Source organism: Poecile atricapillus, chromosome 12, assembly GCF_030490865.1.
Source record: "Poecile atricapillus isolate bPoeAtr1 chromosome 12, bPoeAtr1.hap1, whole genome shotgun sequence".
In the NCBI taxonomy this organism is placed as follows: Eukaryota; Metazoa; Chordata; class Aves; order Passeriformes; family Paridae; genus Poecile; species Poecile atricapillus.
The window spans coordinates 4,305,090-4,321,799 of NC_081260.1; the positions used below are offsets into that span (position 1 = coordinate 4,305,090).

General features: G+C 50.5%; 3 protein-coding genes across 3 annotated transcripts; 1 reads left to right on the forward strand and 2 right to left on the reverse strand.

Annotated features, from left to right (window-relative positions):
- Positions 1 to 812: 812 nt before the first annotated feature.
- On the reverse strand, positions 813 to 6,012 carry TMEM35A (transmembrane protein 35A). Its single transcript, XM_058847965.1, has 2 exons — positions 4,202 to 6,012; positions 813 to 1,344 (listed from the first exon to the last, which is right to left on the reverse strand). Exons 1-2 carry the CDS (start codon positions 4,319 to 4,321, stop codon positions 958 to 960), a joined length of 507 nt encoding a protein of 168 aa, XP_058703948.1. The 5' UTR covers positions 4,322 to 6,012; the 3' UTR covers positions 813 to 957.
- A 136-nt stretch (positions 6,013 to 6,148) lies between these two features.
- TRMT2B (tRNA methyltransferase 2 homolog B) lies at positions 6,149 to 12,487 on the reverse strand. The gene is made up of 12 exons (XM_058847963.1): positions 12,164 to 12,487; positions 11,354 to 11,408; positions 10,773 to 10,892; positions 10,255 to 10,354; positions 10,045 to 10,115; positions 9,461 to 9,607; positions 9,233 to 9,327; positions 8,500 to 8,714; positions 8,288 to 8,389; positions 7,999 to 8,118; positions 6,994 to 7,093; positions 6,149 to 6,406 (listed from the first exon to the last, which is right to left on the reverse strand). The coding sequence occupies exons 1-12, from the start codon at positions 12,337 to 12,339 to the stop codon at positions 6,280 to 6,282; spliced, it is 1,428 nt and encodes a 475-aa protein (XP_058703946.1). The 5' UTR covers positions 12,340 to 12,487; the 3' UTR covers positions 6,149 to 6,279.
- Positions 12,488 to 14,163: 1,676 nt separating this feature from the next.
- Positions 14,164 to 15,559, forward strand: LOC131583764 (40-kDa huntingtin-associated protein-like). Its single transcript, XM_058848195.1, has one exon. It carries the CDS (start codon positions 14,212 to 14,214, stop codon positions 15,277 to 15,279), a length of 1,068 nt encoding a protein of 355 aa, XP_058704178.1. The 5' UTR covers positions 14,164 to 14,211; the 3' UTR covers positions 15,280 to 15,559.
- Positions 15,560 to 16,710: the final 1,151 nt, after the last annotated feature.

Here is a 16,710-nt window from a genome sequence, read left to right on the forward strand (position 1 = left end):
GGTGGGATGAGCAGTGAGGTACCTGCAATTGTTCAGACCCTCATCTACCAGAAATAAACAACAATCCTATAAAGTCACAGTAGCTGTGGGGAGGGAAAAAGAGGAACTTGCAGGGAACTGGGGAGCACAATGCTACTTGCCAACATCAGAGAGATATTTTGGAGTTCTTTGGGCTGTTCTGCTCCCCATCCCCTCTCCAGGCACCCTTACTGTCTGCCAAGAAGGGTAAAGAGATGCCACTGCCTCATGTGAGGCAGGCAAAAAACAACTGTTATCAGGCCATTGTCCTAGTTTTGGAGCCTCTGCATGGAAATCAAGGAAGATGTAAACAGAGCATCCCATGTTCTCTCTGGATAACCATTCCATAAAGGACTGGGCACAGAGGCAGCAAAGCCCAAGGAATCCCTCTCTCCAACACAACAAACAGCATGTTTTTGGTAACAGGGTCCCTTTTACCTCTTGACCATGGAAAGGAAAATGCAGATATGTGTGTGTGAGGCTGCTCAGGGACACTGGTCATGTCCTGCCCAGCCACTGTTCTGGGCAGAGCAGTGCAGCCAGGCCAGCTCTGCTGCCGTGGGGCTCAGGGCTGCTGCTCAGGACTGATGTCCCCACTGCAGCAGTGCCAGGGTGGCCTGACTGCCCACCCAGGTCTCTGACCAGGGTCTCAGGCCGGTTTTGCAGCTCCTGCTGAGGCCAGCACTGCTCCAGCCGTGTTGCTGACTGCCTCCAAGCTGTCCCTGTGGAAGCTAGCTTGTGTTTTTCTACATTACAGGGCAGCAGCAAAAGCAAGACTACAGTGTAGACATACCTTGTATCTCTCAGACCCCAAGTGCAACTTTATTTAGACAGACCAAAAAAAAAAAAAAAATGCAAGTAGGTAAATAAAAACCAAAATTTCTGGGTGATTTTGGAGAGAGCTGCCTCGAGGGTCCGTGTTTCCTCACATGCACTCAACTAGGATACCTTCATTTTGCCTTTCTCAGGAGCTGCTTCATGGATGAGTGGCTGCTCATCCCCGTTCACCGACAGCATCCTCTTCTCTGGCGGCAGCTCCTCGGGCTGGCGAGCGATCAGCAGGCGGCAGGTGAGCAGGATCCCAAAGACCAAGGCGTGGGCATAACGCTTGAGGGGGTCCCCCACGAGCTGGTGGAAAAAGAGCACAGCCAGCACGAGGAGGAGGAGCAGGAAGTTGGCCACGTCCTTGGGGCGACCAGGCACCAGTGTCATGACAATGCCGCACGCCACTTCCAGGGCGCCGATGCTCTTGCGGAGGAGGATGGAGCTGACTCCCATCTTCTTGAGCATGGGCAGGGCCCGCACGTAGCTTTTGTATGCTCGTTTCTGGAATCAAGCAGCCAAGGACATCATGTGAGAAAGTGAAGGCAAAGGTGATTTCCATTGAAACAGATTGATGTGCAACATGACCTAAAAATTATTTCAGTTGTCACAGACCCCTCTGGCACAATACCCAATCTGTAAGGCTTCGGTTTGGGGGTGTATTAAATCATCGATCTGCAATTCCCCCTTTCTAAGCTGTTGTCTCCTCACTGGAAAACAGTTCAGCAACCTCTCATCCATCTTTGGAACTACAGCCAGGCCAGGTGTACCTTACCCTGGAATCTGAGGTTCAGATTGCTGGATTTAGCAGTGGAGAACCATGTTGTTAAAACAAACAAACCTCTTTCTAAGAGTACCTTGTGCTTTAAAATTGACTAATTCACCCAATCCCTACAAAGCCAAAGCACAGGAAGTAAATACAAGTCTCTTTCTACTCCAAAGCAACTTACAACATCCCAAAGCAACTTAAAATATTCCAAAGCAGCTTACAGTAGTTATAGACAGTGCAGGCTTAGGGTGGGACTAAACATCAAAGCTGAGATTCACCAGTCCTATCCTGTGCTTACATACCTTTATGATCCTTTCTTTCCTTGGGTGAAAGCAAGCTGACATTTGACATTATTTGCTCCCTGGTTTATGCTGGATTTAGAAGCAGTGTAAGTTGCAAGACAGCCTGCTTACACAGCTGCCTCATTCTTTTGGGGAAAGAAACAACCTTTGTCCTTACACATGCCCAGGTTCTTGCATTTGAACATTAGGTGTTGGTGGCCCCACTGTTTTGTTTGGGGTTTTTTCTCCTTTTGTTTTGCAATCAAGTATTTCCTTTTATAGATATATATTTTAATAAAGCTTCTATATTCAGCATGACACCGAAATTATTTCCACTTATACTTGAGTATAATAACCCTGAAGACATTCTTGACATTGTGTTCTCTGTTGTCTAATCAGCATGAGGGAAATGGAAGCCAAATCTCAGGTACAAGATTGTTCAGCTCTCACAGGCACTGATCAGACTGTGGATTTACTTCCATACAATTTTGGAAATCTACATTACAGGCATACAGAACTTTCCAACGTCTCCATAGAGCTTGATGCTTCCTTCTGAGAGGCTCTGATGCTTCACAGGTGGTTAAAAAATATCCAGCATTGTCATTTTTGCTACAAAATAATTGAAGATCTCATGACACATTTACTCCAAGTGTTTGCATTGTAAGGATGTATTTTAAACCATCAATGACTAAAACCTCAGAGTAGAGTATTTTTAAACAGTAGTGAAAAACACATTTTTAAGAAATGTACTATAAGTCCTAGAGTCCTCTGGTATTTTAGGTATTTTAATAGGCAAGCTAATGTGTTTATTGCTGAATGAAAAACTACAAGTTTGGTGTTTTAGGTAGATAAAAGAGGTTCTTTGTTTTCTGGGGGCAAAAAGCCATCCTTATGGATTAGCAAGGTCAGATTTTTCCTGTCTGCATGACCTGGCAGACCACCACAGTATGTAGCACAGGAAAGGCAGGAGAGCCTAATGAGCCATGAATATGTAACAATGTGGACTATGAAAAATAATGACACTGTGTAACAGCTGCTTTATAAAACTGGAGATCATTCCTACCTGTAGGCCTGACTCGTGATAAAGCAGAAGGGGACACAGATGCAAAATATTTTACAGAGCAAGCATTTCGCAATGCTCCTAAAGCCTATGCTTTTTTCTTTTTCTTTTCCTTTTTTTTTTTTTTTTTTTTTTTTTTTTTTTTTTTTCTATAGCAGAAGCTTAAGAGCTTTGTTTTCTAGGGGTTTTACCTCATGTGTCTCTTGCCCATGAGTTACTTCTTGGGGATTTTCCTCTGTGAGATCCCTGTGCTGGGCTGCAGACTAGGCACTGCCATTCAGATGTTATTTGAGAGCTAAGGAAAAGCAGCTGGGCAGGTGGAGCAAAGGGAGAGAGAACAGAATGTGCTGGAAACTTCTAGCACTGTATTTTTAGGGGCACAAAAATTATACTAATCTTTTCAACCACCACAATAAATAACTGGGGAAGTGGGGGGGGGGGGGGGGGGGCAGGAGAATAAATAAACACAAATGAGGAAGCAAAATGTGGCAGCCAGTCTCCCACCTGCCTGCAGCTCACAGCTGGCAAAGCTCTGCAGCAGGGCTGGCCCTGAGCAGAGAGGAGCATAAACCAGTTCACCAGGTGAGAAATGCACACAATAACTTCTCCATCCTCTCCTCACCCCTTTCCTCTTAGGCAAGAGGGGGAGAGGCTCATTCCTCAGGCCAAAGAGAATAAGAAGACTAATAATAATACCTTCCTCTGCAAGCTAAGAATTTCAAAGCATTTCACAATCATTAATTAATCCCTGCATAAGTCTGGTGAGGTAGGGACAGTCAGTATCATTATCCTTGCTTTAAAGCATCGAGTTTTGAGAATGAACATCTGCCAGAGCAGGCATCTGCTTTTCCTACCCCCATCCAGTGGATAAATTTCCCCTGAGGGATCAGCTGTCCCTGCCTGCTGCATGTCTGGCACTTGTGCAGGCCTTGCTTTTAGAGACCCTTGAGACCCCAGCTTCTTTAGGCTGTGTGTGCTGTGCCACCCCATCCTCCTTGCTTCCCCTCCCCATCCTTATCCACCAGAGGTTTCTCCGTGGATAGGCTCAGCTGGAGCCCAGGCGAGGGCTGCCAGGATATCCTGGGCACTGCGTATTATTGGCTTCTCTCCATGTCTGTCACGTAAGGAGTCAGATCAGCTTCTTCTCTCTCCTGCCCCTCGCTCGGGGTTCCAGGGAAGTCACCCCCAGCGTGCCCCACTGCTCCTGCGGCAAGAGCCCTAAAGCAGCTCCCTCCGTGCTGCCCGACTCACCATCTCATTGTAGGCATCCCTGCTGAGCCGGGGGGTCAGTTTGATGGTCCCCATAAAGACGAAGAAGAGCCCCAGGGCCACCGAGAGGGCGACGATGGTGATGGTCCTGGGAGATGCCATAGAGCCGCAGGGATCCGGTCCTAGCGAGGCCTTGTGGCTCTGGCTGCCAGCCCGGGTGGGAGGGAGTCCGTCACCATTGAAGGCTGTAGGAATAAAGCTGCAGAGGCAGGAGGATGACAGCGGGAGGGGATTCAGCCTCCTCCACTCAGCAACCCCTGGGTCCTAAAGCCCTGCAGCCAGAACCACTCAGCTCCAGCTCTGGAGCGCCGAGAGGAACTCATCCTCTTGTTACCTTACGTGTTCCATAAATCGCCCACAGAAAGCCGAAATGGAGTCAATTCTAGGGACGTGGGATGGCAGCCAAAGACAGAGCACACTTACTCATTAGTGAGGAAACAAGGACATGTTAGCAGAGGGCACAGGAGTAACGTGCTGTGGAGGGAAAGTGGGCAGGGGTCTCTCGTACACGGACAGCTTTCAGTTTCAGATATTCAGATACTCATACATAGCAGACAACATATTGTGTTTATTTGCACCAGGAAAGAAAAAGAAATGTTTTGTCCCTGTGGCTCTTCTGGAACCTGATGCTCAAAAGGGAAGGTGAGGCCACTTGTGTCACCCACCCCTATTGCAGGTAAAACCGATCCTGCGTGTTCAGCTATCCAGAGGCTAAGGGAAAGGTTTTATGATCCTCTGGTACTTTCTGATTTAAAGTCATTGTCTCCCCTGCAATTAATGCAACAAATTTCCTTTTGACCAAAACCTAGCAGAAATTTATTCAGATCTTGCAGCGAGAAACCAAGGTATAATTACTGCTGGAATATTGCATCCTTTGGTATAAAATGAAAACAAGAGGCTGCAACTGTGTGTAAAAACCTACACGCATGAGATAGTGCAAGAGTGATACTTCCTATGCTTGTCAGGAACCTTATCATCACTCCCTTTATGGTTGTAGTCATTCTCAAGTCCTAAACACGTGTGTTTTGAGCTCCCATAGCTTGAGAACTGGTTGTTGTTATTATTCAAAGCTGAGGACTGGAGTTAAAAGTCTGAAAAATACAGGCAACTCTCACACTTTCCTTGAGAATTTATCAGCCTTGATTCAAAACATTCTGGGACTCACACAACACAAGGGAACTCTGCTCACTCAGACTTCCCTCCCCATTACAGCAGCTCTCTCTCTGGAAGAGCTGGAGAAATATAACAACACTGTGATCAGGACAGGACACATACAAAACACAGGAAAAAAATTTAATTAGCTATTGCAGAACATCCTGAAGAGGAAAATATTGCAGCTGATTTTTTCACAGGGCACTTCATATTTAGGCATCAGCCTAAACTGAAGAAGGGGGGGGGGGGGGCAGATGTGGAAAGAGAGACACTGAAATCTGTTCTTTTTATTTTGTTTTATAGAAAAATTTCATTGCCAAAGCTGGTGCCTCCTCCAGGCAGGGACACCAACAAAGGAATCCCTGGGCTTTCATACTCTTCCATCCTTAATCTCCCACCCCTTGCACAACAGTTCTGACCAGTGGAAAATTAGTCTGATGTCTTCTCACTTCATTGGTTTGTGCACAGTCTGTGGGGGAGAAGACACCCACACCCAGCCAGCTCTGGAAGGCCCATGACCTTTGTTAGGCACAAGATCAGCACCCACTCACGGCTCCTTACCTGGGGCTCCAGCAATTTCCCACTATCCAGAGCACAATTTGCAGCTCAAACACCGAGCTACATATTCCTCAACACAGGGAGAGAGTCTTTCCCAGGCTGCTTAACCAGCAGCCCAAGTTGCAGGGAAAGGAAGGGTGATGAAACGCTACAGAGAACCTTTTCACCCCAGAAATCCAAGTAGTTCTTGGCAGAACAGTGTTGCTAGGCAACTCAAAGTAAGAGAAAAAACAAAAATATTTCTTTTTATACAACTTCACAGAAAATAAGTTAAAATCCTAACTACATTGGGTCTCCAGGACAGGAGGAAGTTGCTTCCCAAGCTCTCAGAGCTCATTTCTGCCTCCTTGTCAGCGGGTAAAGAGCAGCACCAGCTCACAATGAACAGTGTGAGGAAACATATCAAAAGGAATAGCCAACACAGGGGCAAATGGCTCCCCTGCCAGCTTCTTCCGTGGGTCAGGTGGGCAGCACAGCCTGTGGAAAGAAAATAGCATCTTTTAGACCTGTAGCAGAAGCCTTCCCACCACTGGTATCACAATCCAAGGGGGATCCACAAAGGAGGTATCATGTGTTTGACTAACATTCCTCAGAGTCTGAAGCTGACACTGCCTGAGGTGTAGAACCATCAATACTGAATCCCAAACCAGCTCTGAAAACCTCAGGGACAAGCTGAACAGTCAGTGGCAAGTTTAAAGCTCCTTTCCTCAGAAGCCATCCCAGCTGAAAGACACTCTGTTTTCAGTTTTGGACTGCCTTTACGGATGCCTGCAGACAGATTTATCACCTGGGTCTACCCCAGCTAAAGGCTGACCACATAAAGCTACATGATTAACCCCTGAGCAGGTGACAAATCCCCTTGGCTCCACTTTCTTGGCGAGGGGCCAACCTTCCTGCAGTGAACCCGATGGACTCTGTATCTCACATCCAGATGTGCTTTTTTTCTCAGAAGGACGCATGATATCGTTGTGCCATGTTTGAATTATTTTCTATTCCTCACTGATGCCTTGTCTGAACTTAACAGGGTCTGCCACTGAGATCAACAGAAGGAGGAGAGTGCTCACTCAAGGAAGTTCCTCATGGCTTCACCCTCTGGCTTGCAGGAGATGTAGAGCAGCCTGCGGATGGACCTGCAGTTCCGGATGGCTCGTACAACCCTGTAATCTGAAAAAACAGACAGCCTGCTTTCCCACCACCACCCTGAGCTCTCCAGAGGTAATGACTGCACAGCATCACAGAATTGTCAAAAATACAGATGCATATTTTGCCGTGTTCTGTCTTGGAGTCTCTCAGAAGACCACGGGTGTGACCCACACCACTGACAGCTTAGACAATTTGGCAGACAGGGCAGAGCAATGGGAGAAGTCCCTCTGCTTCCCAGGGGAATAGAGGATGAGAGAAAAAATGTTACTCAATTAAGCAAAGGCATATAAAACCTTCCACACACACTTGTGAGAGTGCATCTGGGTACCAGGACCAGTGAGGTCCCAGTACACACTCCAGGGAAGACAACTAAGACAATTTGAGGGCTGGGGAAGAGAATGTAAGCAAGGATCCATTTGCTATCTTCAGGGATGTCATGGGGGATTACAGATAACTGAGAACCTTCTCAGAGGGGCACGAGAAGAGGATGAGAAGCAATAGATGTATGGCAGCAAGGGAAAATTATGATTAAAAATATTAGGGAAAACATTTTCAGGAGAGGAGATACACCCCCGGACACATTCAAACCTCAGTTAGGCTTTATATCCCTATGCAAATTTATAAAACTCTGGAGTTTGCCTTGCTATAGTTGGGAGATTGCAGCACTGACCTCCAGAGGTCCCTTCTCTCTTAAATAATTGTGTGAGCCTTTGTGAAATTGTGTGAAAGATGGAAAAAAGATTAGAGCTAAAGAGAAAGCATGATGAAGGTGCTGAAAACAGCAGACTTTATGGGATTTTAGCTGCTGTCAGTGACAAGAAATGAGAGACTAAGCAAAGAAAGGGTTTGGAGCCAGTATAACAGGTCTCACAGAACTTGTTCAGAACTCTGTTTACAAGATGAAAATAAATAGCATTTTCTCTCACGTAGGCCAGCCCGAGAAGGGTTCACCACAGCAACAAGCGGTTGGGCATCCTCCCACGATGCCAGGAGCTGTGGTAACACAGCCTCTGCCTTTCCACTGTGAAACTCACAGTTTGAGATCCCTGTGAAACAAAAAAGCAACCACATGAACTGAGTCTCACCAAGAGTTAGGTGTAACATGAACCACCCTCTGCTGTGTGAAGGTAACTGGTGAGGGTCCCTCTGCTCACTTCTACTCCAATTTTTCAGCATTTAGTTTGAAACTTTTTGCCACAGTGAGTTTGAACTCACCATTGAATGCTGCATTCCACTCAGCATCCTCTATTGCCTTCTCCACTACCTCAACACCAATAACCTTGGACACCTGGTGAGCCAGAGAGAGACCAATTGTGCCTGGAAACACAGGAAACAAAAATACTCCATACAGTCATGCTGAAGAAACAGGCCTTTACATAATGAGGATCAGCTCTGGAATGCAAAGCTCTGGGAGCCCAGGAACCCACCTGTTCCACAGCAGATGTCAAGGAGAACAGTGTCCCCTGTAGCCTGGCAGAGCTCCCCGACTGTCTGGTACAGAACTTCTGCTGCAGCTGTGTTGACTTGGAAAAAGGCGTCTGGAGAGATGCGAAACTTCAGGCCGAGCAGTTCTTCGAAGATGTGCGGTGCTCCGTGGAGGAGCTGGTAGGGGGACTGCTCGTGGGAGCAGCGTGTCATGGTGCTGGCAGATCACACAAAAAACAACTGTTAGAAGGCAGCAGAGAGGAGCTGGTTTCCATTCCCAGGGTGCTCATGGGCAGCAAAAGATGGTTCTTCCCCCCAGCAACTTATATTTCATATGAGCCTTTCAACAAGATTAAAGCATTTTGATTCTTTGAAAGAGATCTGTGACTTGCACAGCCTAAATTCCATTAAAAGGATCAAAATGACTTAGCAGAAGGCAGCATTCCTTGGGCCTATTCCCCAGTTTTGCTGCAAATGTGATTTACTGTCTTGGGATAGAAACTGGAAGTTTCTTCTGTAAGTTTCACAGACTCATAATTCCCATGAGGTAGAGCCATAGTGTGTTCAAATAAGTCTGGAAAAATAAAAGATGGGGTCATCTTAAAGACACATCTCCAAGAGGGATCCAAACATCTGTCATTCTCTTCCAGCACTCCCTGAACTGGTGGGATTTGAATTTGGTCAGAAAGGGGGTAGAAGAAGGAGGTGGCTGTGTTTCCTTGTCAAGGCATTTACCTCTCTTGGAAATAAAGTGAAGTCAAGGCACAGACTGCTCCAGGCCCACATGTGAAGAACTCCTTCAGCAATGCTTTCTGAGTAGCCAGTGCCTCCTGTCAAGAGTAAAAAAGGAAAAGCTGCCTCTTCAGGTAACCTGATTAGAGCTCTCTCCCCAGCAACACACCCAGCAGGCTCAGCTCAGCCAGATATCTGCTGTGCCTCTTGCCCTGTCCTCCATGTGCTCACCTGGCCCAGCTGCTGGGGGTGGAAGGTGATGATAGCCATGGTGTGGCCACAGCTGGTGGTACGAACCACGAGCTCTCGCCAGTGTCCGCCTTCATGGAAGAGGATGCAGGAGTCCAGGGGGGAGCGAGAGATGAACTCCTCATAGCACTGAGGGGAGGGGAAATGGCACCTTTAGTACCATGAAGACAAGTGCCCTGCTCTTAACCCCCCAGACAGGCAGCCCTTCCACCACTGTGGTCTGCTTCTTCTGTTTGATTTCCATACATTGGGTGAAAGTTCCTTCCAGGCTCTTGAAAGATAATGCATTTTAATAATTCCAATTTGCAATTCTTACGTATTTTAATAGATTGGCAGGAATTCATTGTCACTTGATTAACTTCATTACTTGGGACACTTTATGGGCTGCAATATTAACATGTGAGTTTTTATAGAAGTATTTATCCACCAACTAGAATGAAAATTTTCAGAACATGAAAATGGACTTGAAAACACAGTATAATAAAAATTACAGTGTTTTCCCAAGTAAGAGTTATTGCAGTCTCTCTATTCCACAGTGAAGGGACAGACATGACTAATTTATTTACCTGGGCTACTTGTTTGTGTTTTGAAGGTATGTTCTCCACATGATTTGCTTTCACACAGACAATATTCCTTCCTGTAGAGAGATGGCCGGGTATTTAATTGCTCTGGTTCAGGGCACGTAAAGCACCGTAGCATCTGACATGGTAAACTGTGGACAGTCCTTTCACAGCTCATGCCAGTAGTTTTCTACGAGTTTCTTGTCCTGCACTGACCTCTGCCAGTTCCTACATACAACCCAACAGTTTTGGGGTTCCCATTTGGTCCTCGGTTCACAGAGAAAGTCGATTTGTTTCGATAGCCATTAATGATGGGCTGAGGGAGAAAAGAAGGAAAAGCAAAGCCTTGGATTAAAAGAAAAAACAAGGGAGGAAAGCAAAACCCCAGCCTGGTTATTCTGTTGCCAACATGGGAAGATGTATTTGAATGGGCAAAACACAGAAACAAAGCTTGTGCACAAGAGCCCCAGTACTGCCCCTTGGGGACAAAAGTGGCTCTCTGTGACAGAATGGTGAGAGGTTTAACAGGGAGGCCTTTTAGGCACAAAAAAAGGGCTCCTAAGCACTGGGCTTATTTCACTCTTGGGCAGTCACAAGCTGCAAAGCACAAGTTAGCAAGGACTGACTCAAACACACTCTCTGCAGGCAGATGATGCCCCCCATGAGACTCTTGAGCTGTTGAGTGAGAGACTGTTCGTGGCTCAGAGGGAAGAGCATTCCCATGGCACACTCACCGAAGGGACTACAGGCTGCAGAGGACAGCAGAGCCCACCAGGTTTCTGTGCATCTATGCCCAGCTCCTCAAGACGAGATGCCAATGTCTGCAAAATCTTCCTCTGGCTTTCATACTTGACCTGCAGAGGAGTTCTGAGGCAGAAACACTCTCATGGGACCACACAATGGTGGGCAGCTCTTCATCACCCACCTCTGGGGAGTCCAACAGGAGGAAAAACTGCAAGTGAAAATATATCCCCAGAGGAACTCTGTCCTTTTCATAACCACAGCTGCTTGGGGAAACAGGAAGAAAGAAAAATCATGTCTGTGGTCCCCAAATACTGGCCTACAACATTTTGTCTAACATGAAGCCCCAGTGAAGCAGAGCAGTCTCACAGAGGCCAGGATCACTGTGCAAATGCCCATCCTCTGTACTACAAGGAACCTCCCAGTTCTATCCTTCACAGCAACAGGATTAAAGCAGCAGTAAATGGGGTCTGAACAGTTTGCAGCATTATGATGCTAAGGGCTACTGTTCAAGGGGATAGGAGGGACAGTTGGGGCAACACAACAGAGAAAAGTCTGTGTAAACTCATCTTACCTGCAGCTGCTCTTGGTAGGGAAGTCTCCACAGTGGTGTCACTGCATTTGCTAACCTGGAAAGCAGAACAGCAAGGCAGTGCACACAGCTACTCGACTCCTGACTCCTATGGCATAACATCCCTGTCAGCTGCTTCATGGGCAGGACTGTTCTGGTGTGGGCTCTGCACCAGGGCTGGCTGTGAACACCCAGACTCCCAGGGAACCACAGTGAAGTGCAGTTTGTGTGTAGCAGGAGGGAATTGCAAGCTGCCCATTCTCACTGACCCAGCCACCCACACAGAAGTAGTTTAGAGATAAACCTCAGAACTTGCGACTACTCATATGCAAAGCAAAACAAGCAAGAACAAAACACATAAAAGCTGGTTTAAAAAAAAAAAATATATATATATATGTGGATATACATATACCCTAAAAAGAGCCCTCAAAAAAGAGGTGAGGCTGACATGATTCAAGCACTCATAACTGACTCTGCAACCATGAGGAACAGCACCCCACAGCTGGATAAGTTGCAGCTATTGCCTACCTAGGGTTTTTGGAGCTACTTCCAAAGCACCCAGTGCCAACTACTCTGAGGTCCAGGACTGCAAATAGACTATCACTTTTTGCTTAGCAATTATTATCTGCCCCTTTCCTCTCAGAACTTTGTATTTGTTTTCTCCACTATACCCTCCCCAGGCCAGACTCCAGACAAACGAGCCCTGGATCTTCTGTTCCTGCGGGGTGGAAGTAAACCCCCAACACACCACGTCCACAGCTTTAGGTGCTTGCTGCTTTGAAAGAATGCTCGGTCATTTTGGAGAAGCCATACCTCTCCTCCCAGGAAGGCTCTGGCAGGCTGCAGCTCACCCTGGCCTTTTTCTTCCCTTGGCACGTCGCTGCTGTGGTTGTCAGCAGGCCGCGGTGCGGAGCGGGCAGGCTGAGCGGGGAGAGCGGCGGAGGGCGGAGGTGGCAGCGCGGTGGCCTCAGCACGCAGGACAGAGCCATGGCGGGGGCGAGGGGCTGCGCCCACCGCGGGCAGCCGAGCAGCGGCACAGGCTGGAGAGCCGGCCCCGCTCCGGGCAGTGACAGGGACCCGCTCCAGCAGCAGCACCGGCGGCCGGCGGGGAGCGGAAGGGGCGCGGTGAGAGCCCGGGGACCTCCCCGTGCCCGGCCCCGCGCTGCCCGCGGATTGCCGGCGGCGCTGGGGACGGCTGAGCTTTCACCCTGAGCCGGTCGGACACGGCTAGCAAAGTGTCACGGCAACTGAGTGGCCGCGCTGAGCTGGTCTGGGACAGACTGGAAGCTCAGTGCCACCTACTGTTGCCCGATCCGAAGAAAACACAAACAACCGAAGTCGTTTATGCGGTGCTTTATTGAGGGCCCGGGAGCCTGTGGACTAGCGTCCAAAGACAGAGCCCAATTTCACAGAAAAATCACAGGGTTTTTATATGTTTTCTACATGATTTCTTCATCATCACAATTTATTACTTTCCTTCCACTACCAGGTACGATTATCTCTCTGACATTTAAATCTTGCCAACAGGTGCATTCCTGGATTATCTCCTAGTTACACTACTTACATTGCAAATTCCGCTATACAGTTCATCTGCAGGTTACATGCGGCCTACCAAGCCTTAGCATAACTACTACTAATGTCAACTAATGCTAACTATTACCATTTGCTACTACCTTAATAATACAGTTTATTGAATCAAATGGCAACACTACCACCGAGCCGGTCCGATGGGACACTCAGGACAGCGGAGAGAGCAGGAGGGAAGGCTGGCTGCCGTGTCACCTGGCAGGGTGGGTGCAGTTGGGTACATGTGGACAGGAGGGCAAGAAAAGCTTCTCCCAGCCAGCCCAGGCCGTGCCTCCAGCAGATGCTGAAGGAAAAGCGGGGATCACGCAAGCACACGTGGCCACATGCTCACTTAACTCTCTCGGGCACCAAATAGTCTCTGCGCTGGGGGTTCCCCGAGCCAGGCATCGTTTATCTACCTAGGGACCCCAAGAGTTCTCTTGTCCACTAGTTTACCTCCGCAACTCCCTGAAAGGTGGTTGCAGTCAGGTGGGATTTGGTCTCTTTATCCAGGCAGAAACTGACAGAATGAGAGGACACAGTCTTAAGCTGTGCCAAGGGAAATATAGGTTGGATATCAGGAAAAAGTTTTTTTATGGAAAGAGTGATAAAGTACCGGAATGGTCTGCCCGGGGAGGTGGAGGAGTCACCATCCCTGGATGTGTTTAAAAAAATATTGGATGGGGCACTCGATGCCATGGTTTACTTGAGGTGTTAGGACATGGGTTGGACTCGATAATCTTGAATGTCTCTTCCAACCTAATGATTCTGTGATTCTGTGATACCTGCCACCCTTCCATGTCACCTAAAATTCCTACAGCCACACATCCTTTGGCCAGGAGGCTTACCCACCCACCTTCTACCATTTGGGTGAATTGTTCTTGTGTGAACCTGTCTGCTGCTGTTTCCCCCAAGAGCTCCAAGCTTGGCAGTCTCCCTTGCCCGGTCTCGGTCCCGGTCGCAGTCCCGGTCCTCGTTCCGTCCCGTCTGGTCCCGGTGAGGCCGGAGCAGGGGCAGGAGCGGAGGTCCTCCAAGCCGCAAGGGGGCGCAACACTGTTCAGGCCCGCTGCGTGCCTGGGGCGGTGCTCGCGGCGTTTAACCGCGCCCCGTGGGCGGGGCCTGTGCTGCGTGGCCACGCCCATCGTGGGTGGTGACAGCTGGGACGCGCCGTCTGCAGTAGCCGCGCCTTCGCCACGCCCCCCTGTCCACGAGACGCCGGCACGGGCGCTGATTGGCCGGCGGCGCGCGGCGGAGTGCGGCCCGGCGCGGCGCGTCAGTTCCGCGCTGGGCCCGCGATGCTGTCGGCGGGCGGCGGCTCCGGCCCCGGCGGGGCGGGCGGCTCCGGGCCGGGGCTCGGCGGCGACGGCGATTTTCTCTCGCGGTACCGGCTGGTGTCGGCCAAGCTGCGGCGGCGGTTCCTGCGGAAACCGAACGTGGCGGAGGCGGCGGAGCAGTTCGCGGCGCTGGCGCGGGAGCTGCGCGCCCAGGAGAGCCTGCCCTACGCCGCCTGGTGCCAGCTGGCCGTGGCGCGCTGCGCCCAGAGCCTGTTCCACGGCCCCGCCGAGGCGGCCGCGCTGGCCGAGGCCGCGCGGCTCTTCCTGCGCCAGGAGCGGGACCTGCGGCAGCGCCTGGGGTTGCGCGGCGGCTTCGGCGAGCACGTGGCGGCGGCGCAGAGCTGCGGGGCCTTCGCCGCCCGCCTGCACCTGGAGCGGGGGCAGCCCGCGCTGGCGGCCGGGCCGTGCCTGGAGCTGGCGGCGGCGCTCCGCGACACGGGACAGCCCGCCCGCGCCGCCGCGCCCCTGCAGCGGGCGGCGGAGCTGCTGACGGCGGCGCGGCTGCCGCTGCAGGCTCTGCGCTGCCTGGCTGAGCGCGCCTCCTGCCTGCTGCTGGCCCGCGACTACGCCGGAGCGCTGGCCACGCTGACGCGGGCGCAGGCTCTGGCCGGGGCCGGGCTGGGCGGTGCGGTCGGGGCCGGGGCCGCGCCCGGCGGTGCCTTCCTGGACGTGCTGGCGCGCTGCGAGGTGTCGCGGGTGCTGCTGCTGCTCCTGCTGCAGCCGCCGCCCGCCAAGCTGCTGCCCGAGCACGCCCGCACGCTGGAGCAATACTGCTGGGAGGCGCCCGACGGCGGACCGGGCACCGGCAGCGGCACCGGGACGGGCGGGGGGCTGCCGCCGGCCGCCAGCTACCTGCCGGCCGAGCTGTTCCTGCTGCTGCAGTCGGCAGTGCTGGCGTGCCAGGAGAAGGACGCGGAGGCGCTGAAGGCGCTGCAGGCCGAGCTGTGGCCGCTGCTGAGCGCCGAGCAGAACCATCTGCTCCACCTCGTGCTGCAGGAGATGCTGAGCCCCGCCGGACAGGGGCTCTGAGCGCCACCGCCCGCGGGGACAGGTCGGACCGGTCGCTTCAGCCGGTTCCAGCACAGACTCTATTCCGTTATTTATTTTTAATACGAGTTCTGTAACTCAGTGAAGTAATGGTTGATGAGAGAATGCGTTCATCTACACGTTTGCCTTGTGTCATAGTAAACTGCTCACTGTATGAACTGAAAGTTGTGTTTGGCAAAAGTGTAGCCCTAAAGCAGGCTATTTTAGGGCAGAAGGAAGCTGTTCATTAAAAGACTGGCTGCGATTTGCATGTGTTGGAGAATTTGAGTATCTAGGAATCAAATGTTGTTAGAGTTGCTTTTTAAAAAACAAACAAGACCCATATAAAAACAATATTTTCATTTTTCCTCCTCTTGAAAACAACTGACACTGCAGCCAACACAAGGCCCTGAGTTTTGTGGTGGGTGAAGGGAGTTGGTCGCTGGCCTGCAAGTGGTTCCTGGGGTGATGGTGGCCTGACTCCAGTCTCTGTAGCAGCTGTTAACCCAGAGAACTGAGCCTGCACGGTGGCAAATCCACTTCAGCTGAGGGAATTTGGGAACAGAATTAACGGTGGAGGTGGTGAAGTTACAGGAGTTATTGCAATGTGGACTGTTTGCTTAATTCTATGTGCCTGCTCTCGGGCACTTCTGTCTCTTGCTTTCTGCTTCGTGGGACCCTCAGGTGAAGGCAGCTGGTCTTTAGAGGAGAAAAGGTTTCTTCTGTCTTTGGTGCACTCAGCTGTTGGGTACAGGCCTTGCTCAACTCCAGCAGTGCTAATACACAACCTCAAGCAGGGCAGGCTTTATCCTGGAAGCTGGAGATGCCTCGGGGGTGTGCATGTTGGGTGGATAAAGAGCAATTCTAGGCTACCCAGCTACTGGGCAGTGAAACAAGCGCTGTCAGCCAGCACTTCCAGAGACCCTACAGAGGCTGAGGCTTTCAGAAAGACAGCGATCCCGTTTGTACACCTGGGAGAGGAGCCAGAGGTAAAAGGCAATTCTGATTCAACACTGGTATAACATCTGATTTTAACATTTGGGTCTGGAGACTGCAGTTTTTTCAAACGCTTTTCCAGTGTTTTTCACCTCCCACACTTAAATAATGAAGAACTTGCCGTTTTCCCCTCTGAAACGCAAACAGAGAAGCCGCTAATTTTAAGAGGCCTTAATTACCGCAAGCCTCTTTTTGACAAGGTAAAATTGTAGTTGAGAAAGGCTCGGATCCGAGCTGGATTATTTTACGACTTAAGTCAGGCCGCGGATGCGCCAGGCCGGGAGGCAAAACTAAAAACCCGAGATTACTTACGGCCGCGTCCTTTTTAAACTCCAGCGGCTGGAGCAGTGCGGGTGTAGCTGTGCGGTAGCGGCGGGGCGGTGCCGGGGGCGGCTCTGGCGGCGGAAGGGGCGCGGACGGACGGACGGACGGGCGGTG

What these genes read in the sequence shown, in the direction of transcription:
- TMEM35A (XM_058847965.1), bottom strand. Translation starts at nt 4,321, where the DNA reads ATGGCATCTCCCAGGACCATCACCATCGTCGCCCTCTCGGTGGCCCTG. An exon ending in GGGATGCCTACAATGAGATG is followed by an intron (nt 1,345 to 4,201) that starts GTGAGTCGGGCA and finishes GCTTGATTCCAG; the next exon opens with AAACGAGCATACAAAAGCTA.
- TRMT2B (XM_058847963.1), bottom strand. Translation starts at nt 12,339, where the DNA reads ATGGCTCTGTCCTGCGTGCTGAGGCCACCGCGCTGCCACCTCCGCCCT. An exon ending in GTATGTAGGAACTGGCAGAG is followed by an intron (nt 10,116 to 10,254) that starts GTCAGTGCAGGA and finishes ATCTCTCTACAG; the next exon opens with GAAGGAATATTGTCTGTGTG. An exon ending in TCACTTTATTTCCAAGAGAG is followed by an intron (nt 8,715 to 9,232) that starts GTAAATGCCTTG and finishes GTGATCTGCCAG; the next exon opens with CACCATGACACGCTGCTCCC.
- LOC131583764 (XM_058848195.1), top strand. Translation starts at nt 14,212, where the DNA reads ATGCTGTCGGCGGGCGGCGGCTCCGGCCCCGGCGGGGCGGGCGGCTCC.